Raw genomic sequence first — 22,929 nt, 5'->3', positions numbered from 1 at the left:
AAAAGAGACCGAAAGAGTGAGATTAAAATGAGAGCTGTTACTCCAAACACATTTTAAAGGAACTGTGTATGTATAAAAACAAAACAATAGTACGTAATGTATGTGATTGAAAATAAACAAAAGCTTTGATCTTGGAATGTGTGGTCTTCTCTGTTGAGTTTTTTTTGCAAATAACCTTGCTGTCTCATGAAAAACAAAAGTTGTTTTATTTTCATATTATTATTATTACTCGTGATAATACATCAGCGATTATAAAGTTAAAAACACATCAAATACTATATATATATAGAAATAAATAAGGCATAAAGTAAATACAAAAATAAATTATAATAAATATTAGAGCTAATTTATTTGGATAGATTAGAATAAATGTTAACATAAAATAAATATTAACATCCTGATTGTTTTCTATGTACTGTGCTCAAAATATTTTTGTTAAAAATACACATTCTCACTTATTTGACAGAAAATGTCAACAAGGCAACATTGAAAGAAGAGTTAAAAACAGCAATTTCCATTTGTTCAATGCATTTTTATTCATCATTTATTTATCATATTATCATCATTTGTATAATCACTTCTTTAAGTATCAAGTATCTTGTGTGTGTGTGTGTGTGTGTGTGTGTGTGTGTGTGTGTGTGTGTGTGTGTGTGTGTGTGTGTGTGTGTGTGTGTGTGTGTGTGTGTTTATGTGTGTGTGTGTGTGTGTGGATTGTTCCACAAAAGTCCCAGTCCTTTGCCTCACAATTAAAATAAAAAAGTCTTCCAGTGAGGGGGATGCACAAAGATGACAATTGACATGCGGTGATAGGTGCTGTTGTTTTGGTTATCAACAGGGTTGAAATAGTGAGGCCATTATTACTTTTGGGATTATTCTTCTTAGGTGGTAGGGAAATACAGTATGTACAATTCATAGAAATCCTAACATGTAGCCACCTAGCATCGGTACATATCTTTTGCACCTGCAATGACCAGCAGCAGGTCTCGTACCGTATTTGGTTTTCTGCAAAATAATTTCGCATAACGTTGCTACAAACTCGCTGTTGTTTCTTTTTTTTGGTCAAGAACCCGACGCACATGGACAAGCACGAGGAAGTAAGTGCAAGCGTGTATACAGTGTGAACATTTACATACGTACATTTAAATAGCGCATTTGTTTTTCTTGATACACAAAACCTGCATTCCTCCTACTTTTTGCTTTATGTACACGAGCAGAAGACAAGAGACAACTGAGGACCAATGGTTTTGTACGTATCGTGTCACATAGCCTTTGAAACATTTAAATAGCGTTTTATTTACATTTAGTCTCACCCGGACGTCACCCCGGGCGACGTCATCATTTATATATGCTAACGGAAGCGAAGACTCCTGGAAGTTCCTCTCCACTAGTTCCTCGCTAAATACCGTTCTGTACCATCACAATAAACTCTGTAGTCTTTAGCCCCACCCACCTTCACTGTATCCAGATGGGGTTGCTGCGATCGGGCCGGCGGGGGTCGACGGTGGCGGCAGCGGAGGCAGAGTTGCCACTGGTGGCGGTGAGGTCGCTGAAAGTAGAGAAGAACTGCTCCATCTCCTTCTGCAGCATGTGATTGCGACGCTCGGCGTCATCCTTGGCGCGCTCGGCGTTGCGAAGCTTGATTTCCGCCATGGTGTACTTCTTACGCTCCTGGTCCAGTTCTTCGTGCAGGCTCACCATCTCCGACTCCAGGTCCAGGTTGCGCTGCTCTAGGCTGGAAATTGGACAGAGGTTGGTGAACATAGGACAGAGGTAAGATGAAGCCTCAAGTCAGCCTAGATCAGCATAGATTTACAATTTTATACTCAGCAAGTGGAAATCTGGCCCATTGGCCTACTTTTTGCAATCTAATATTAATAGTTAGCATTAGCATTAGCTCACCTCTTTATCCTGGCCTCATAGTCGGACTTCTGCTTGAGCATCTCCTGCTTGAGACTGGCCACCAGGCTATGGAGTGCGCTGTGACCTCCCGATCCTCCTCCGCTGTACTTGCTACCGGGCTCGCTGCCGTTCCTCGCCGCGCCGTCCACTCCCGAGGCCTCCCTACCGCTATCCCTGCCGTCGTCCCCACCCGACTCCCCTCCGCCACCGCCATCCCGATCGGGGCCGTCCATGTCCTGGTAATGGCAGCCGTAGAAGTCCTGCTCGGGGCAGGTGGTGGTTGAAGAGCGGCAAGAGGTGGAGTTTTCCGGCAGGGAGATCTCGCAGGAGGACGTGGACCAGGTAGCGCTGTCCACGCTCTGCTTGTCCTCGCAGCTGCTGCTAAGACACGCCACATGGGCCACGTGGTTGTGCAGCTGGAGGTTCTGATGGTTCAGGTGCACATTGTCGTACGTGGACAAACGGTTCTGGTTACACGTTTGATCCCCGTTGGGGCAGTCGCGTGGACCTTTGTTTGCCTCCCTTAACGTGACGCAACCGTTTGGTAACCAAAGACCGCCACGGCCGTTCAGAACCGCCGAGACGGCGTCGGGGCCAGAGACTCCCATGCGAAGAACCCCGTTGGCGTTCCCGCCCCCCGTAACGCCGCCGGTGCCCATTTTTGTGCCCGAGCCCTTCAGCGTTCCGTTGCGGCGCCCTGGTAAGCTCCCGCCGCTCATCAAAGTCTGACACTTGTCCAGAATTGGATCCGAAGAGGGCGGCGAGGAGCTGAAAGAGCCATTAGTTACGATACCGCTCCCTTTACTGAACGCGGGGTTCTTTTTAATCGTGAGCGGCGGGCTTCGGTTGTTGTCGAAGCATCCCGGAATGTTCCGAGGGCTGGCGGAGCGCGGGGAGCCTCGCTCGTCCTCGTGCCGGCAAGGAGAGTCGAGCGCCGCCTCCCAGACGCACTGGTGCCCCGCCTGCATGTTGTTGTTTTCCACGTTCTGCGCCACCACCGCTTGGGCCGTGGGTCGCCTCGGCAACTCCGCGTTGTTGTTGTTGGCGAGCTCCGGCGGGCCGGCGGGACAATCCTCGTCCCGAGGGAAGAGCGTGTCGTGCCGGCCGATCAAAACCGCCATGAGCTGCTGGACCAGAACGGTTCCTGCCAACACGAGAACAATCAACTGTTTGCCACAGAAACTTCTGGAGAGTTTTCAAGACGAACCTTCCATGATGGCAACCGGATCCTTGAATTTTGGCCAGAGGATGTTTGGTCCAAACACTGTGGCCAAGTTCTGCACGCTCATTTTATTCACTCCGGAATATGATTGGACTTCATCAAGAAATCTGCCAAGTCAATGCAAACATACAACGTATAACATTAACATTCATTCTATGAAGGAAAAACAAAAGTAATCTTTTTTCTGTATAATTTTAGGATTTTTTTTTTCCTTTACTAGCACTACATTTCTAATTCTCAGGATATTATGATTTTCTTCTCATAATATCGGGAGTTTTTCTTAACAGCAACAAAAATAATGACTCCACTGTTTTCTCATATAAGGGTTATTTTTCTCAAAATGTAACTTTTTCACCCCAAATTGAAAAAAAAATCATAAATGTTTTCCCTCTTTAAAATATTTATTTTTCTCATCAAATATACAACAACCAATAGCCCCATTTTTCCTCTTTTTTGCCTACATATTATTATGATTTTTGTTTTTCTAAAAGTACAAAACATACTAGTATTTAAATATTTTCAGTTTTTTAATATTGTGACATTTTTTCTCAAATTTTAGGAATCTAGTGCTAACTAACATAGTATTCCTACAAAGACAATTCTCATCATAGTGACTACCTGCAGATGTATCTGAGAAGGTTATAGTTGACTGGAGGCAAACCATCCACCAGCTTTCTCAGCTCCTTCATACCCTGCAGATCACAGAAAGCACAACTTCCTCACGTCGCCACATTTGACTGACAACAACCCCTTCGGAACATCCGTCCCACCATGTCGTCCTCCATGCCGAGTAGCTTGGTGCAGGCCAGGAAGTCGTCATACTTATGAAAAGGGACGACGGGTTCGGGGAGTTCTCGGAGATAGAGCTTGAGTAGCGACGCTACCGTGTGTACGTCCGTGTTACTGCAAAAGACAGAATGAATGAAGGATGATACCAAGAGGTCATGTCGATATGGCGATTCTTTTTAAAGACCGACCATCTGCTGCTATTGGAGACACTCGGGAAGTCTAACGTGTATGCATAGATTTCACAAAGTATGTTCTATATGTCAAGGGACTTGTTCTATTTATGGTTATCACGGCAAGTGTGAGAGACGTTGCTCAGATAAGGCGAGGTGTTAACTTTTGGTCACATGACAAGAAGCCCACCAGTCAAAGAGGGGCTTCTCTCCGCAGTCAAAGGCCTCCTGCAGCTCTTTGACCAGGTTGGCCTGCCCGGGGAGTCTGAAAAGACCTTCCTCACGAAGCCCCCGCTGACGAATAAAGTCCGCGCACTGCTCTACCAGCATGGGCGCCATCTTGTTGCCGTAGCGACGCTCGTACCGTACGGTCTCCTCCAGTTTCTGACCAAAGATCCCTGCAACGTAATGCCGGAAAGATGAATGTAAAAATTGTGCCAAACAAATCATGCAGCTGAAAGTTGATCTGATGGGACATGCCCACAGCAACATTTTGTATTCAATACAGAGTTCAATTCAATTATGAAATCACAGGGAGTCGTATAATTGTACGTAAAGGTGAGAATTTCCCAAACACTGAACAAGAACTGTCTGAAAATTAGGCAATTGTCATAAATACAATGAATGAAACATTTTTGAAACCTCTTTAAGTCATTGAAATTTGAACACAAAAGGTGGAACAACACATGTAGACAGACAATAAACAATCATCACAGGCGTATATTCTTTATCCTCTTTATCCTCCTCAAGCAAAGCCTATTGGCTCAAATTGTCTAACTTGTTCTATTTGACACAAAATCATCAATGAATATTTTATTACGGCATCACATGATGTCTTGTTATTGTACTCACCCCTCTTGAAGTTGACGCACTTTCTCAACTTAAGCAGGAAGCGCTTGTTGAGGAATTTCGAGAAAAACAACACAGTGGAAGCACTTGATTTTAAGTGCCAGCATTCCACCATTTTAACCGACAAAAATCTTTTAAGTTCATGAAAAAAAAAAAAAAAGAATCCTTTCAGATTTGGAAGATTGTTTACAAAGAGTTTAGGTCCAGCCGAGTGATTCGCAAGGAATGTTTTGAGCAGAAAAGAAAAAGGAGGTCATCGATGCAGACGTTCTAGTCATGAGTCTCGAAAAATCTCCCACAAATCACATGACGCCCCTGTGCGTCCGTGAAGATGAACCCGGCACAAATGAATGATTCATAATTATTTACAATGTCAATGTCTTGACCTACAGGAGTTCAGTCTGGGGTTGTTGCTATGTTGTTCTTGTTCAATTGGGATACAACAGATAGGACCGATTCACAAAGTGCCAATGTGAACTAACTCAGTTGTCAACACAAAACACTAGGCAAATAAACAGTCTCTCAGATAAAGTGCAGAGTTGTAAACAAGTTCCTTGCCCAAGCTTTAAAGATCTGAAGTACGTGAACCGAGTAAACTTTAAAATGAGGCCACTGTACAATGTGTTATTTGTCTGCCTCTCTTCATTCCTTTTATTCCAAATTTAGGTCCAAATAAAAGCCATCCTCCATCTGAAGTTGAGTAAAGGCCGCTATTACAGCACGACATATAGTTTAAAATTTACATTACGAGGCACCGCTGTGTTTTAATTTGAAGGCGAGTTCCACAAACACCACCGAGCAAAAAAGCCTTATGTTCAAAGTTAACATGCGAACGTTCCCAAAGGACAAGCCGACCGCTAATTACCGTGCAGTAAATCTGGAAGGATCCACAAGGAGAGGCCACGGCAGCACATCCCAGAAAGTCTAAATTCAGACCACGAGCTGGCCCGGGGGAATTCAACACGACATGACGGCCAAGCCCCGTTATCGCCCGTTCCCGATCGCACCCGAAGCAGCCAGTTGGGCCTCAATCTGCTGCTGCAGCACAATGTCAAAGGCCCCAAACGTGTGTGTGTGTGTGTGTGTGTGTATACAGAGAGGGGGTTGGCAGAGAAAGGCCACATTTCGAGTGGCATCTTTGACAAATGGCTCGTCCCTTTCAAGAGCAGTCAACTGCGATAGACGTCAAAGCTCAAACTGAGGGGCCAACGCGGTCTCGTATTCACGGAGGTCCGCCTACGCACGCGGCACGTGTGCCCCATAACAAGCACCCCGTGGACACACCAAAGTTAAAAACCCCCAACATTATCTATGCTTGCACGCATCCATTCAATCCAGGCCAGGGAAACCTACTGTACGGTGGATTTCAAAAGTCTACACACCCTTGTTCAAATGCCATGCTCGATAGCTAAGTTCTCAACCAACTTTGTTTTTATTTTCTCTCAGTCGTTAGCTGTTTAGAGTAAAGATTGCCAACTGGGTATCTGCATACTGACCTCCACCAAAAGGCGCCCATATGACCCTGCGGATGGTCTTCACCCAATCCTCCATGTCATTCTGGGTGCTGGCCATAAGGAGGTAGGTCTCATGGTTGGTTGTCATCCGCTCTCTGTCTCCCCCTGTTGTCAAAAACAGTAGACCATAGTATATGATTAGAACATTGAAATCCCATTGAAAAAACAATATAACTTTCAATGGTACCATTAGAAATCAGCAACTGCCCATGCTAGCTGTGCATGGTACTGTATGTGTACCAAAACAATGTTACCTGCTTGAAAAAAAAATTCCTAACTGCACTTTTTTTTCAATAATAAAAGTAACCCATTACTTTGACAAGCACAATGCATCCTACCTGACGTGCAGATGTTCATATGTTCCAAGTCTAAGCTTTTTTAATCCAAAACAAACACTCTTAAACTTTGATTGAGATAAAAAAAAAACTGTTTTGCTTTTTATTGAATTGTGAACAAGTCTGCAGACTAATAATGTAGGATTAATTAATTTTAGTAAGTGGACTTTCTTACTCCTTGACATGACGAAAGAAAAATGTCAAAATCGAACAAAAACAAAACAATTTTGGCAAATGTTAAACACATTTGAAGACAAAGTGACTAAAAAGTATAACATGTTATGCCATCCCATAAACAGAAAAAGATTATTTTAGAATCTAACACAAATATAGTCATGAGCGTTCCCACAGCACTACAACATTGGCAATCATACAAAAATGGAGAATAAATTATGGCATCCCAAAAAACAAGGAGACTGATAAATGGTTATGTTGCTAGCCCAAAACATTTGGCTGAACTCAGCCTGTGAATGTTTGCCAAGAAACAAAACAATAATAATATCCATAAAAGAATGAGGGGAACGTTACTATTAGAATTGCGATTTTCTGAACCAAAGGGACTTAAAAAATACATTACAGCACCTGTCAATACAAACAACCAAAGCATCCGACATTATAAAGTGCTTGAATTTAAACTCTTTTGATTTCAGCTAACCTGTTTAAAAAAGAAAAAATAAAGTAAAATAATATGACACAACTAACATTACCTGATGGCGAAGATAGTAACTGAGACAATCCATACAAAGGCAAACTATGAACGCTCGGATGCTGTACCATTTCCATCATCCGGTGAGGCTTACCAAAGAAAAAAAAAAAAAAATGTATTTTTGGAGAATTCTTAACTTGAGGACGGCGGCTCCGAACTGGGGAATGAGCACATCTGAGAGGGTGCGAAAGAGAAAGGCAAGGAGGTGAGGTTTGCAGAGGGGGTTGGTGAGCGAACACACACACACACAAACACACACGCCTCTCTTTAGCACAATGGGAAGATCTCAGCCGCAACCCCATAAGCAAACAGAGGAGGCCCATTCACACCATAATGCTTCTCCAAACAAACGCTTCAACGTTATGGTGTCATCTATTCGCTTTCCCATGTTTCATTCAATGATCCGTCGATCTGTTGAATAAAAAACTTTTTAACTTGAGGATGCTTGCTTATTATTGCTTCTGGGTGTCTCCACTCAATGGGACATTTCTTCTCATCTAATACGAGACCCCCCCCCCCCAGGTGGGTGGTATCAATGTTCGACATGGTCGCTATCGAGGCAACATTACCCAAGTCCCTAAAGACGCTGGCTGCCGGAGAACACAGACCCCCATAGAGCTACAATGGCTATCCATTACCATCTGATGCTCAATGAGTAACAACAAGGGGGGTCTGCTTGACTGACTCCGTCTAAAGGGCGAAGATGCAATCATGGTGCCCCCAAAAAAACAAAAAACGTTATAATTATCTTTTCTGGAAAACATGATATCCAGGCTTGAAATCTACTATGGTGGTTTTCCTACTTTTGCAGCTGCTGGGACAGTCCAGGTGGGAGGGGGTGAGGGGGGGTCATCACGTTCAAGGGTGGTCAGCCTCCATTCTGTTTTCACGCCGGGCAAAAAACAGACTGTGTGTGTGTGAGTGTGTGTGTGTTCTGCCAAGGCTGCTGTAAATACACTATTATATAAGCGCCACTTCAGCAATAGGAACTGTCTGGACGGAAGCTTGCGAAGGAATCAAATGACCAGACACTTAAAAAGCTTGCTTGATATTATTTTGTCTTTTTTTTTTTAAAAAGCCTTCTCTTTGTGTTAATTTGACAAAAAAAAAAAAAAACATCAACCCGTGAGAAGAGTCGTGGAGCACTAAGTAATACTTGCTAATATCACCTTTCAGCACTGATAACAACCCGAGGCCAGATGCACACCTGCATACCAAAAATTGGTAGTCTGAGCCTTTTTACGGGGGGGGAGAATTCCTTTGAACCTTTTTTTTTTTTTTATTTTAAAGAAAAGGTCCCACAACCTTCTGATTTATTGTGACAAATTGTTGCATTTCAGCACACTGGTTGAGTTCCCCCCTCGTGGGAAAGTAAAAGATTAGCAGTAAAAAAAAAAAAAAAAAGGAGGAAGTATGTATTATCAATTTCACAGTTTTGTTGAGTAATGACTTTAGTCTGGCGATGTGACAGGAGCGGTAAGTCCGAATTTTCATCTACTGGATTGATTTTAGGTACTGAAGGCCCTGTCAAGAAGGGACATTATTGTGATGGAAAGAGAGATAAATCTGACGTTTGTTACTCAGCAGGCTCCATAACTTCATTTTGCCACATAGCGACTGACGTGGATTAGAGCAGAGCAGGTGGATTCGACCCGTGTGTGTGTGTTGCGCCATCATTTTTTTTAATTTTTTTTTTTACACGTGAGAATCAAACTTTGGCTAGAGAGCCGTCCGTGTCTGTACCGCCGCCGGCGTGGCTCCACATCCTTGTTTTGTTGTCTTTGACAAAGCCGAGCAAAGCGGCGCCGGTTGGATCAGAGCAGGAAAAAAAAAATGGGTCACCGTCGGGTGATGAATGCAGACATTCAGTGGCGGTTTTTGGCACGGACGGCATTTTTTTATGTCACGTTGGGGGCGTTTACTTTTTGTAGCTTTTATGTCCTGTCTGTATCTCCCAACTAGTCAAATGGAGGTAGCAGCTATCACGTATGTTTGGAAAAATAAAGTACAGAATTTAACAAATAAATTTTTTTAATAGTATTGGAATGTTTTAGTGTAAACTCTTATCTATCTGAACATGCAAAATGACACATGAGCTAGCTGGATGTTGTTGTTTTTTTTAAAACTAAGGTTGGATTTTTAGCCCTTGGGCGCAACTTCTTAAAGCTGCACACTTGGACTACAAACACGCTCGAGTGGCATTTAAGCCGCATGTGTGGTTTAGGAGCTTATAATTGCAAAGTGTTGTGATGAGCAGCTCCTCTTGATGTTATTTTAAGATACAGAACAAACAGATCTGACTGACAGACTTCACAAACAAGAGTGGAGAAAATTCACACCTCCATTCAATAAAGGAGAGCCTCAGGGCACTTGACTTAGCCCCTTGATGTTCATGCTGCGCACACAATCATGTGGTTTGTAGATTGGTTTGGAAAACGTGCTATCAACCAAGATATGGAATTTTGGAGTCGTTGCTTTTCATGGTTCTCTTCCATAAAGCAAGCAAACAAAAAAAAAAAAAAAACACCAGCTGGACGCACTTGTTGTTCTAAATTTAATGTATCAGAACTGTCGGATTGCACGGAGGAGGAAATTCCACTGACAATAGAAATATTTCCACAGTACATGTTTTGCAGATGTCCGCTGCAGGAATATCGGATGCTCACGTGCTGCAACGGATATGGAATTCAACAATTTTTCCGAACGTGACACACTTGATAGAGTAGGAGGCAAAGTCTACAATCATTTGTCGGTAAAGTAACCTCACATATGACTGGATTCTTTCCGCTCATCCGTCTACTTGTCACTTTAAATAGTCCAAAGTCTAATTATATGAGCTATAAAACAGTCCCGGCTGAATGTTAACCTGTCTGCAGACATCACTCATAGACAAACCTGGATTGGAGTTAAGGTCCATGGGCCACAGGAGTAGACCAGCCCCGTCGCTGCTGTGGTTGCCCCCCGGCCCACCGGCCCCACGTCTTCATCGGTTCCTATCCCTGGCCACAAATAGATCCGCCGTCTTCTGTCTCTACTACAACACTGGTGCTTCTTTGCCCGATCACGCCTCGTGTCCCCCTTCCTTTCTTTGCAACTTGACGTCTTCATACAGCTCCTGCTTTACGTACGAGCCCGACGGATGGTGGAAGAAACTGCATTGCAGCGTTCGGCTGACGCGAGGTCAGGCCCGGGGTAGTCTGCCTTCTGCTCAGGAAGTCGTTTTCTTCCCAGAAACTTTTTTTTTTGTTTTCCCCCCCCCTCGGGAGAGCGGCGGTTGCTCGTCTCTGAGGGAAGTTAAGAGGGGTGGGGAGGCTGGAAGCCGGTGCAGGCGAGGGGAGGGCGGGAACGAGGGCTGCGGGGAGGGAGTCGCCTCGTAAATCAAGCAGCCCTCCCCAAAGTGGAGACCTGTAAAACTGGCAGACCAGGAGCAGGAGCTTGGCCAAATGACTCATCCACAGAGCTCTATAAATACAGACATGCGGGCTTTCCGAGCCTGCTGCCGCCGCTGCTACTGGTAGGCCAAGACGGGGTAAGAAATTGGGCTTTCTTGCTCACCCAGGAAGGTTCTTGCTGACCCACTTAGCCCCTTTTCAATCTCCTCAATGGTCCCTTTTAATTTTGTCCTTCCAGGACCATTTCATTTATATAGTAGAGGACAAACCTCCTCCGTGAATGGGAGCTGCATGACAACATAATAAACAAAACTCACAACCAAACACTGACAAAACATTAATCCATCGTAATAACTTATCGGCATTCTGACATATAACGGAAACAGGGAGACGTCTAAATATTTACGCAACGGGATCAGTTTATGTATTGTCGGTGTAAACATTCAAGTGTTGGACAAATATCCCGAAAATGTGACCTGGCCAACCTGATACGTACTCAGAGATATGCAGTGACAGTGAGTCTGACTGTCAAATGGTGAACCCTTCAATTTGGATGTTATGTAAGCCAGCTGGACTTCCCGTCGAGCATTTCTTCCCAGGGAAGCCACTTTCTCACACGACACACAGGAAGATGCACTCGGAACACGGATGGGAGGAAATATTTTTTTTTTCCCCCTCGACCGTATTGTGTTGACCTGAGACATTTTTTGTTACACTGAAAGCAGGAATCATAAAACAAAACAAAAAAAAATACAGTAAATTAAAAAAATAAAATAAAATAAAAAATAAGAAAAAAAAGAAATTAAAAATGCAAACAATAATACAATAAAAAACAAGAAATAAAAAAGAATGTGCTTTTGTAAATGCACAAAATATGATAGCATATAATTCTACATGATGCGAGGTGAGGTTAGCTTGAAGCCACGTGTCCGCCTTCTTAATTAGTAGCGGCTGGAGTTACAAAACCGTTGCTGCCAGATATGGCGGTGTCTTTCCGGCTTGTAAATTTCACACGTGCACCACACACACTTCACATGCATATCCAAAAAAATCACTTTCACAACTCAGCCTTGCAGATTTACGACACCCTGCAGGAATGCTAATTAAATCAGTTCATCACGCAAGAAAACATGTAGCAGCTCACTAACTCGCATACTGCTTGTGTACTGCATGCATGTATGACATCATTAAAGTCGCTTGGAATGCTGGCAAGGCATGCAATTATTAATTATCACTGTGGTGAAACCAAATTTCAATGGTTTTGACTACTTTGTTTTATGTGTATCTGTATCTACTTTGTAATTTACATTATTATTATGATTATTATTATTATTATGAGCCATTTTAGATTTGTTCTTAAATGTATATATTTAAGATATCATAAAATAATAAAAACAATACAAATAAAATATCTATAATCTAATATAGAACAAGACCAATACCAAAATAAGCATGAAAATAAAATCTATTTATAAAATGTACCATATTTAAAATATAGATAATTAATACTAATTAAAAAAACAGTACATAGTATTATTATAATGAAATTGACTGATTTGTACACAAATAATTGTTTGTTAATTTTATACTTTTATAATGATTGCATGTAAAATGCAAAATGTCATTGCAATTAAAGTCCCATTTATGCTTACCTCAGGTTTCAATCATGTTGACAAAATTCAGTGGGGGTGTGTAAGACATTTAGAGTGACTTATTTATTCATCCACACGTGGTGTGACACTGAAACGTCAGTGGCAGAGTAATTGATAGACTTGATTGATTACTTTAGTGGCGCTTCAATCTATAATCTGAACCACACACATTTTATTACGAAGGGAGAATGCTTACGTAATTAAAACATCAAACCTCATCGGTATAGTTGTGAAAATGTAAAAATGTCCTCACATTTAAAGACAGTGTAGTTTCTACTGTTTGATATTGTGTATTTTATATAGAAGCGTATTTTGTACAGCAACTGTGTATAAAATGCAGGAAATGCTCTGTGATTTATGCTTTCATTTGCTTTGCCTAAAGGCTGAAATGGAATACCCAAAATGTCCACAAGAGGGCACCCTCGGCTTTACTTATCCCTCTTCTCTATCATGTCATTCCTGCACAAGCAAAGCTCTTAGAAAACGAGGCTTACATACTTGAACTGACTTATAAATTGGAACGAAAACTCAGGAGAGACTTTCCAACCTCTCCCCGTAAACAGATTTTATTGCTCGCCTACGCACGGCAATGTGACCCACAAAGTCCTCTCGCATCGAGGAATGGGAAAGGAATGAAGTGGAGGGGGGGCGTTTGTGACACGGTGAACTCAGACCACAGCCAAGACCTTTGGACTTTTGTCATCAAGCCGCAGGGACAACGCAGCAGGGAATGCTTCCTGTGCTAATGACTCACATCTTTTTGGAGACCTTGATAAGTGAGAATTGGTTCTTTTGGATAATTTAATTTTGAATGTCCCTCATACTTGAGGGCGGCTCGGAGGTGCACTGGGTAGCACGTCCGCCTCACAGTTAGGAAGGAGGGTGCTGGTTCGATTCCACCTCCGGCCCTCCCTGTGTGGAGTTTGCATGTTCTCCCCATGTCCGCGTGGGTTTTCTGCGGGCACTCCGGTTTCCTCCCACATCCCAAAAACATGCTTGGGAGGCCAACTGAGCACTCCAAATTGTCCCTAGGTGTGAGTGCGAATGGTTGTTCGTCTCTGTATGCCCTGCGATTGGCTGGCAACCAGTTCAGGGTGTCCCCCGCCTACTGCCCGATGACGGCTGGGATAGCCTGCAACCCCGTGGGGACAAAGCAGTCCAGAAAATGGATGGATGGATGGATGGATGGATGGATGGATGGATGGATGGATGGATGGATGGATGGATGGATGGATGGATGGATGGATGGAAGTGTGAAATAAAACAACCAAGTCCATCCATCCATCCATCCCTCCATTATGAGGGGGAGTCACAATATGTCGCAATAAGAAGACTGCCTGCTCACAGATACCTGACATTCCTGAATGGATGAACCAGATAAGACTACAAGCCTCATCAGTGAGATGTTCCAATGCGGCATTAAAATATGTGGGAAAGTCAAGCCTCTTTCATCCTGCAAAGATCTGCCATTAAAGTAACTTTGCCTTTTACGCAGAACAAAGCAAAAGCAGCATATCTATTCAAAATCTTCCGATCCGATGTAACATGAAAAAGTGCAGTATGCATACTATGCGTTTCTCATGTTTTCCTTCTTTAGCTCAACATCTGGCTAGCTTGTTTCAACACGACTAGAATGTCACGGTTGCATCGGTGCCCCGCAGACAGTTATTGGCGGGATCAAGGCTGAAATGGGATTGTAGTCTAAATATTTGCTTCCCTTGTAACCACGTTCTCCTGCCTTGAACTCCGCACATTAAACACGTAGCCAGATGCAGGGAGAAGATGAGGAAAGATGAGAGGAGCATACACAGGGGGGCGAGGAAACAAGCGAGCGCAGGTGAATTTGGGGAACTTTGACAAAACTTTGCTATAAGAGTCAAATATAAAAAATGCAGCGATTCCAGCCTAGGGCGACATCAAACTGCGAGACAACAGACATCTCTGTACGACTTTCTCCCTTCTTCTCGGAAAGTCATCAACATATCCCCCAGCCTCACTCCCGCCCTCATCACTTCCCGTTCTGTGTTCTGCACGGCAGCAAAGCAGTGGAATAAATGTGTTGTGCTTTTTCCTTTCATTCCTGCTTCTCTGAGACTTCTTTATTCAGTTCCTCATAACAAGACGTGTTTCCCAAATGGCGTAAACAGTCGCGGTAATTTGCTGAGCGACGAGGACCTGAATGTGGGGAGGCAACGGAAAACAAGCCTTCAATCATCATATATTAAAAAAAAAAAAAAATGACAAAGACGACACATGGCAGCTAATGATGCTTTTTTATGTCTAAACCAGTTACTGCTCTTTTTAATCATCAAACATTGCTTCTGACTCAAGGGTCGAGCAGGTTTGATGTCATTAAAGCTAGCTGGCTAGTAATGACAAACATAACCCACACATGCTAATGTTAGCCTAGCCTAGACACTACCAGCATTATGGTCAGCAGTCTCCTCTCAGATCAACTGAATCGCCTTCCTGAGAAATAAACACCAGAGTTCTCGTTCTCCTCTATTGTATGTTGGCACATCTCCTTCACACCATTCCAAACAAAACTAACTGTTCCAAGCCAAAACAAGTAAAGCTGAGTCAAGGTGGTACTGTGCAGTGGAAATGTTTTGGACTAATGTTCAAGCTTTAACAGGTTCAGATATGAAGTTGAAAGACGAAGCCCATGTTATTGGGAATCCTTGCCCCAAAAAAAACCCTGCATCTTTGCAAAATCCATTGTCAAAGAGATTACGTCACTTTCAATACATTAGATTGATCAACATATGGGAACTGATCAATAATAGAGATTTGACCAAATTTGTTCATTGGAGCTTTCACCAGTGATATTGATTCCAAAACAGGATAGAAAGAACACACTTTCTGGAAAGAAGGAAGTGAGACTGAAGACTTCTTTTTTAACCACAGTATAAACTCAGTTGGCCTCACACTTGTTGAAAAAAACCAACATGTTTCTGACTGCAGTATTGGGCCATACTCAGCCTAATTCCGAAATGACACTGGGTGTGGCCTCGTGAAGTTTTACTTCTCTGACCAATGAAGCATAAACACTCTTAAAACGCACCCCCAATTATCTCTTTTTTTGTTGGTTTTTTAAAGCTTCAAAGTACAAGAAGACAATATACACTTAACATATACAATATTTTCTCATGGAGCTAAATATAGCAACCATAATATTACTTTAGAAATTCTTGTCAAAGTGTTGCTGTGTGTCAGGGAATTGGCAAAACAGAACCAGAGCGCGAGGGATGTTGTAACAGCTAGCGTAAAAAGCTAGCATAGGTCTGACTGTTGTATGATTACTCTATATTAATAAAACACCAGCATTGGATCGAAGGAATAAAGTTGACCTGGCATTTTTGCATTTCATATACCAAAATGATAGACAAAGTCAACCTGGCCATTTTTGTTTTACTTTTCAGGTAGCATCAGAACCCTAACAGAGGTTAGCCGCAAGTTATTTGTAAGGAAATTCCGCAATACTGAGACAGGGATGTGAAGTTTAACACTTGACATTTACTTCTCCCACCGTGCTGCGTTGAAAGCATCGGGACAATTGACCGTGACGTATGTATTCCATGTTCTCCATTATGGCACCGCTTGGAAACAAAATGAGCCTTGGCCTTCATTCGTCAGTAAACTCCATTAAAATGACTTTTTTCATAAATTCAATAAAATGACTTGGAATGTTTTTTTCCCTACCTGGAATGACCTCAAAGAGATATTTTCCCGCTTCATCACCGCTGCTTGGATGCTCTAAGACTTTGTTGCCAGGTAGGAAAATGGCTCCCTGTGGAAGAAGAACAAAACGGAACATTTCAATCCCACGCTGTGAGTGTTTTCAGCCCAAACAATCAGAATTCAAGTTTTGACCTACTTTACGGTCATTTGGACTGACGTGTGAGTTTTAAAAGACCCCGGGGGTGCCAAAATCGATAGAGGTCATTAGCAAGGTTCATGATAATGAAGCCAAGCTGTGGGTCAGTGACAATATTAACAAGATCAGAGGGGAGTCCTGGTTCTGGACACTTTAATGGGCCGTAACTGTGACAACAGAGACGTAGTGGAAACCCAACCTGAGGCCCCAGACGAGGTGATTTCAGAGCAAAAAGGTTGTAAAAAAAAATGGGACAGAACCGGGATGTTTCATGTGGCTGTCGTCTATAAAAACGAGCTGATGTTTTTTGTATTGGACTTTTATCGTGGTGGCACTTTTACCAGGCAGGAAACAAGATGCTTTTTGGGGGGTGTGGCTTTTGGTACTGGTTGCTCCATACTTTTCAACCACAACGCCCACTGACATCTCCCGTGGTGGCCTTTTGTTTGCAGTGCTCAAGCCGGACCGCAAAGACCAACCATTTTTTTTAAACGTCTGTATATTGTTGCTATGTTGGAAGAATGGTTTAGAAGGGGAATGCTGTAATGACAATGTCCCCAAAATACAAACACAAGGAGGCGAAACTTTGCTAGGGATGTTCTGTTTTCATAACGCGTGGACAGTTGAAGGCAGAACTCTGCCAAAGCCGAGTGATGGGAATGTATGAATTATCTCATTCCATTTCCTGAAATATTCTGAAGAATTTGTGAACATGTTTGCACCAAAACCAGATTTACAGAAAATAGAACAAAAAATGTCAAGTCAGGAATTTTGTAATAGCTACATATTGACTTTCAGCACGGCTATTGTTATACACACTCCAGGAGATGTTCCTTCTTGAGATATATGATATTCAGGATGCAAGCTAATCAATCCCGCCAAGTTTTTTTTTTTAATTCAGGTCATAAACAGGAACAGAGTTGTTGAACTGCAAGTCATTGGTCATTAGCCACTGACTAGTTGATAACCACCACTAAGCCCTTTTTTTTTTTGGTATCTGCTAATTACTGGCGTCCAGCTTCAGTAGTCTTACAGAGTCAGGAAGTCAAACCCAGTGGGAGCTCTTGAGATGTCAGTGAGTTCTTGTTTTTCCCTAAATCCCTCTTTTCAACAGTCACTGGCAAAGTAGTCGTCAAAAATATTGTGGTCGAAAAATTACAACTGAACTCAAAACACAGTAAAGATTTCGTCCTGGCCCAATAACTTCTATCCACTGTGGACTGTAAAAAAAAACCTTGCAGTGGCTTTGCCCTTCCCAAAAACCACGTCTTTGATGGACTTAACGAGAACTCATTGGACGCTTGAGTGCGGCATGTCTCTCTGTGTCTCAGTAACCTTGTTAAAATTATAGGAGAAAAAAAAAAGTCATTAAGCCCAAAGTGCTCTTTTGAGTTTATGCTTTTATGGATGTACTTCCTTGAAAGATCAACCCAGGACATCCCAAGTTTATATATATATATATATATATACTGTGTGTGTGTGTGTGTGTGTGTGTGTGTGTGTGTGTGTGTGTGTGTGTGTGTGTGTGTGTGTGTGTGTGTGTGTGTGTGTGTGTGTGTGTGTGTGTGTGTGTGTGTACAACTGTTCAAAAGGTACTCTGAAAGCTCTGTGCAAGTCACTTGTGCACATTCCTTAAAATTCCCACAGCTGTCCAGCAGCTCCTACCTGAAGTCATAAACGTGATTTAGAAAACAGAACACGAAGGAAGCTGCTGGCCTTTTCCGTTCATCGGTTGTAGAACACGCAGACCCACTGACAGTTTGTAATTGGGCTACGTGTGAAGAATAATGCGGAAATAGTGTTTTTAAATCTGCGCACTTCTGCCGACTGCGATGTGAATGATGATGTCATACATGTAATACACGCCGCGGTTGTGCTAATGGGAGCTATGTTCGCTGATGACGATAGCGCCCAAGGTCAAAGGGCGGCGTTAACATTTTATTGTGCGTTACAACTGAAAACAGAAGTGCATTTAGCAAGGGCGAAATGTCAAGGTCGTACTAAAGCTCGTCATTACATGAGACTTCATTTGTGTTATCTTTTCCATCAAAATACATAATAACTTGGAGCACATTTCTGAACAATACTGTAATTCACTGGCACAGATTTACGACGATGAGATTTATATGCAATGATCACGGCGGCTAATGAATGCCACTATTGTTTATAGTCTGCGTGCGGTGAAATCCGAGTGCGAGTGACGCGCGACTCAGTGGACGAGTGAGGGCAGGCAAGATAGCATGTCGACGCTAAGCCCACACGTGCCGTTACCCTACGCATGCTAGTGACCTCGCGCTTCCATCGGGCTGCCATTCTTGGGATTCCACACGTTGCTCGGAGAGGTTTGGCTGCCCAAACGCGCGGGACACAACACGACCTCTTGAAGGCGACAATGGCTTTTCGCCAGTTGTTATTGTCAAATACCTAAATGCCGCCAGTGATTCCCTAAGATGCTTCGGTACATAGTCTGCTCGTCATTGTTTAAATAAAGGTCATGACTCCAAACCAAAACACAACATTATGTCAAAGCTGCATCTGTCAAGCGAATGCCTAATCCATTAGCCAAGAACTGACTAGCATAACATAATGACTGGGAACCGCTGCTTGCTAGCAAAATTTGACTAAGCATCCTACTTAACATTAATGATAAGCCGTTCATTTTGTATTTTGTGCTAACATGAACGTGTTAAACCTTTGGACAGTCACGTTAGCTAGCTAACTTTCCCTCACTGCGCAATAAGCGTGATTTGCAAATAAGTAAACGATGCATTGAAAGTACTGGAAAAATCTATTTCAGGAAAGGACACATGTTTAAAAAAAAAAGAACAAGATTGTTGTTTAACTAAACACGTGGAAAGAATTAGAATTGAAGTCTACATTTTGCTTTGTCATGAGAACCAAAAATGTGTCTGTCTGGGTTTTTTGTTTAGTCCAGTCTTTGCATGCTCACGGGTAGCAGCTGCCTGGTTACAGTCACTAAAGAGGTCGCCTTGTTGTTTGCATGAGTCACTGAAATCTCGGCACACATTCTATGCACTGACTGTCAAACAATTGTTCGAAAGACAAGCCCTAGCACAAAATGTTCTCATATTTCTCATGTATTTGAAAGCAGCTAAACTTTATTGAGAAATTCTTTGGGCAACAAAAACAATATGATTCACAAATTACTCGATTAATCGACCAATACTCGATTATCGGATTCCCCTGCACATTATTTGTCAAATGTTGTGATGAATGAGTTGCGATACTTACCAGAGATTTGCTCTCTTCTTCGTCCTTGTAATAGAGGAGTTGGTCCCCTCGCAGAACAAACCATCGGCTGTGCCACGTCTTGACGAAACCACCTTGCTTCCTGAGCCAGCCGCATCTGATGACACCCTGGTGGGCCTCCACGCCGGTTTTCAAGCCGCCATTCTGGGAACTGCCATGGGACTGCTCGTCCATCACGGCGACTCAAACCTGTTAAGAGACCAAAATCATGAAATATGACACGTGTCTATTGTCGTTTCAAGTTGAATGAAACTTCAGAATGTCCCACGTTCATTTTAAACCCATCAACACATGGTCTGCAATGCTGAGTGACTCCTGGTTAAAATCTGCTGACCTCAGCATTAAAACCTCCGTGACTATGACTGAGCTGGGCTTGGTGTGAGGCCAAACAAGCCACAAGGTCCAGATGACGACCAGATGCGGCAACCCAGCGGTGCTTACAAATTGCAATGTGCCAAACGGAGCAAATAAAAAGATAAATAAAATAATAAAGTGTGGTTAAGTGTTGCTTTGGTGATTTCCAAATCCAAGTGTGTAATAAAGTTGAAATATTAGGACAATAGCAAAACATGGTTTATGTTAGAGCATTTTATGTTTCGAGCCCATTTCTACAAGTCTGGAAACAAACATTTTTTTCCTTGCCCTTTGGAATATCAACAAAAAAATTCTTCATTCTGGGAATAATTATGCGAGGGATGATCCATGGACTTCCTCTTGGCTGAGACTATGCCGATTGTTGCTTGAACTGCTCAAGGTTTTGTGAAAAAGCTACTTAAATGAAAGCGTGGAATTTTGTGTGACCACAGGAAGTGGCCGTGGGGAGAGAAAGTTGTATACAAAAAGGCCTTTTCTCGGCTGTGGCGTTGAAGGTGCAATTTGAAAGGGGCTAATTTGGACTCATTTTAGCCTCGTCCAGGGTGCCCTTCCGTCGCGTCTTGTTTCGTGAGAGAAGACGACTGTGAGTCAGTTTGTGTGTGGCAGAAAGGCAAGAGTCTGTCTGGTCTATACTCGGTTGTGGTGAGTCAAATGCAATGAGCTCTTTTGACGGTCCAAAATGGCGCCGTGTGAAGAAGAAGAGGCCCGCACAAGCTGTCCAAAACAAGATAACGTCGGTTTGTATGAAGGACGTTTGCGGAATTATATCCAGACGCACTTTCGCCGAAAAAAACGCATATTCATTCAGAAAAATTAAGATTTTTTTTTTCCGCATTCTAATTTTGTAAAATACAACTTTTCCCTCATGAAATGTAATAAAATAATTTTACTCATTATATTGCTGTCCTCAATCTAAGACTTTATTCACATGAAATTGTATAATATAAAAATGAACAATTAATTATTTAATACTATAAAATATGAATATAAAAGAAATACCATGTAATATTAAAATAATTAAATCTTATTTTCAATATTCTAATCTTTAATGATTGCCCATTGGCTGTATATAATGACTTAATCATCAATAAAATTAAAACATCTAAAAAAAAGATGTTAATTAAATCAAATATTTTGAACTCAACATTATAATCCAAATTTGGCTCCAGGTCACCCAACAGCAAAATTGTACAGAAAACATGGACGTCATATTGCTTGTCAGTGCTGCAAATATCTCTCCTCCCCCTTTTGAGTCTTGCACGGTGGGGCCCCCGTGACCCACATGTGTTAAAGACAAATATAACCCCGGTTACCAAAGCTGCAAAGCTTGGAGAACAGTTTGCTCCTTCTGGCGTGGAGCGAAGGCCCTGCTTCTCAGCGGATGTGAAAGAGGAACTGACTTCATGTGGAAGTGTCGCAGAAATAACACCAGAACAGATTTTTCACCTTGGTCAGCACATTAAGTACAATTGCATGATTTAACGTCTGATGGGAGAACAAATTATGGATTTATCGTGTTGGTCCGAGATCAGTCACGACTACCCACGCTGTGACGTCACTGCATGATTGCAAGCAGCGCACGCGATGTGAAGACTCATAACGTCTTGAAAGGAATAAACGTTCGCGTCTGTGATGGATCACATGTGCTCGGTCCCCATTCGTCGTCTACAATGCAGCCTTTGGCGATAATGCAATCATTACTCTCTTTTGCTTTTTGAATCAAATTGGTAGTGCTTCAAATCAGGAAGTAGCTTGCAAACTACCAAATGATCTGGGAACAGCAGAGTACGGCAGCTGACACAGGCAACCTGATCCTGCAGCTTTCCAGCAGCACAGCTTGTGATGTGACTACTGCAAACATATTCCGGGCACTAGGGGGGACATGTGCCTTTCTTTTTCCATGAAGATGCCAGGTGGAAGGGGGACTATTGGAGCCTTGCAACAAATCCTGTAAATAAAAGCTATGTGATGGGAATTTGTGCACTTTCATCCACTGGTGCATTGAATGGACTACAAAAAGCCAGAAGATGTCCAGTGTGACACAATTGGATTGTCTAGAAACGTGCATTGTAGATATATGAGAGGGCAAAAATAAAAAAATAAAATAAAAATACCAAATATAAAATATTGTCCATAATTTGCCTCTTCTAGACTACAATTTTTTCAAAATATTTTTTTTAAATATATTAAAAAAAAACATGCATTCCTATATTTATAGACAATATTTGATCATTAAATCAAATTTAATTTAGAGGACAAACAAAATGAATTTATTTGGAACAAATGAGTATGCCCTGCAAATAAATAAATAAAAAAATCCCCTGCAAATTCTTTCCAAGCAACAAGTGGATATACTAAGAAATATAGTTTGATTAAAAAAAAAATGTGCACGTACAAGAGAAATTTAAAACCTTTTAGCAGTTCTACATGAGTGTGAGGCAGTGCAGTCTGCAAACTGCAGCCACAGTAGACCCTTCTGTCACTAAAAAAAAACGTCTCTGCAAGGTAGCTTAATGAAATGTTGACCTTTTTTTTATTCCCACACATAAAAAGGAGGAGACACACAACCACCAAGTACTCGTCAACAAAAAAAACAGAGCATATCACTCACCTTCAGATAATCAACCAGGTGTTGCTCTCCGAGATAAATCCAGTGTGGAATGACAGCCCTTGTCAACAACAAGACGAGGAGGAGGAGGAAGAAATGGGAGATGACGTTCAATCTTACTGTGTCGCTGCCCCGACTCACTGTGTGGAGAAATGTGGCCACAAGTTCAACTCTCACAATGTGTGCATGCTGAAAGAGTCTCGCTCCAAGAGGAGGAGCTCACACACACACACACACACACGTGCACACATGCACACACACATGCACACAC

At 42.3% G+C, this 22,929-nt stretch overlaps 1 protein-coding gene across 2 annotated transcripts; it reads right to left on the bottom strand.

Annotated features, from left to right (window-relative positions):
• Positions 1-607: 607 nt before the first annotated feature.
• On the bottom strand, positions 608-22,902 carry arhgap24 (Rho GTPase activating protein 24). Of its 2 annotated transcripts, XM_085926745.1 has the most exons (10): positions 22,662-22,902; positions 19,658-19,864; positions 16,231-16,318; positions 6,426-6,548; positions 4,271-4,478; positions 3,892-4,024; positions 3,740-3,813; positions 3,107-3,228; positions 1,900-3,043; positions 608-1,732 (listed from the first exon to the last, which is right to left on the bottom strand). In XM_085926745.1, the coding sequence occupies exons 2-10, from the start codon at positions 19,847-19,849 to the stop codon at positions 1,453-1,455; spliced, it is 2,364 nt and encodes a 787-aa protein (XP_085782871.1). In that variant the 5' UTR covers positions 19,850-19,864; positions 22,662-22,902; the 3' UTR covers positions 608-1,452. The 2 variants fall into 2 exon arrangements, with proteins under 2 accessions (XP_085782871.1, XP_085782873.1); XM_085926747.1 differs by lacking the exons at positions 16,231-16,318; positions 19,658-19,864; positions 22,662-22,902 and adding an exon at positions 10,380-12,044.
• Positions 22,903-22,929: the final 27 nt, after the last annotated feature.

The sequence above is a fragment of the Syngnathus leptorhynchus genome, chromosome 12 (assembly GCF_054491065.1).
Source record: "Syngnathus leptorhynchus isolate UIUO chromosome 12, UIUO_Slep, whole genome shotgun sequence".
In the NCBI taxonomy this organism is placed as follows: domain Eukaryota; kingdom Metazoa; phylum Chordata; class Actinopteri; order Syngnathiformes; family Syngnathidae; genus Syngnathus; species Syngnathus leptorhynchus.
The sequence above is the reverse complement of the archived record's forward strand: the minus strand, read 5'-3'. Positions and strand labels throughout refer to the sequence as shown.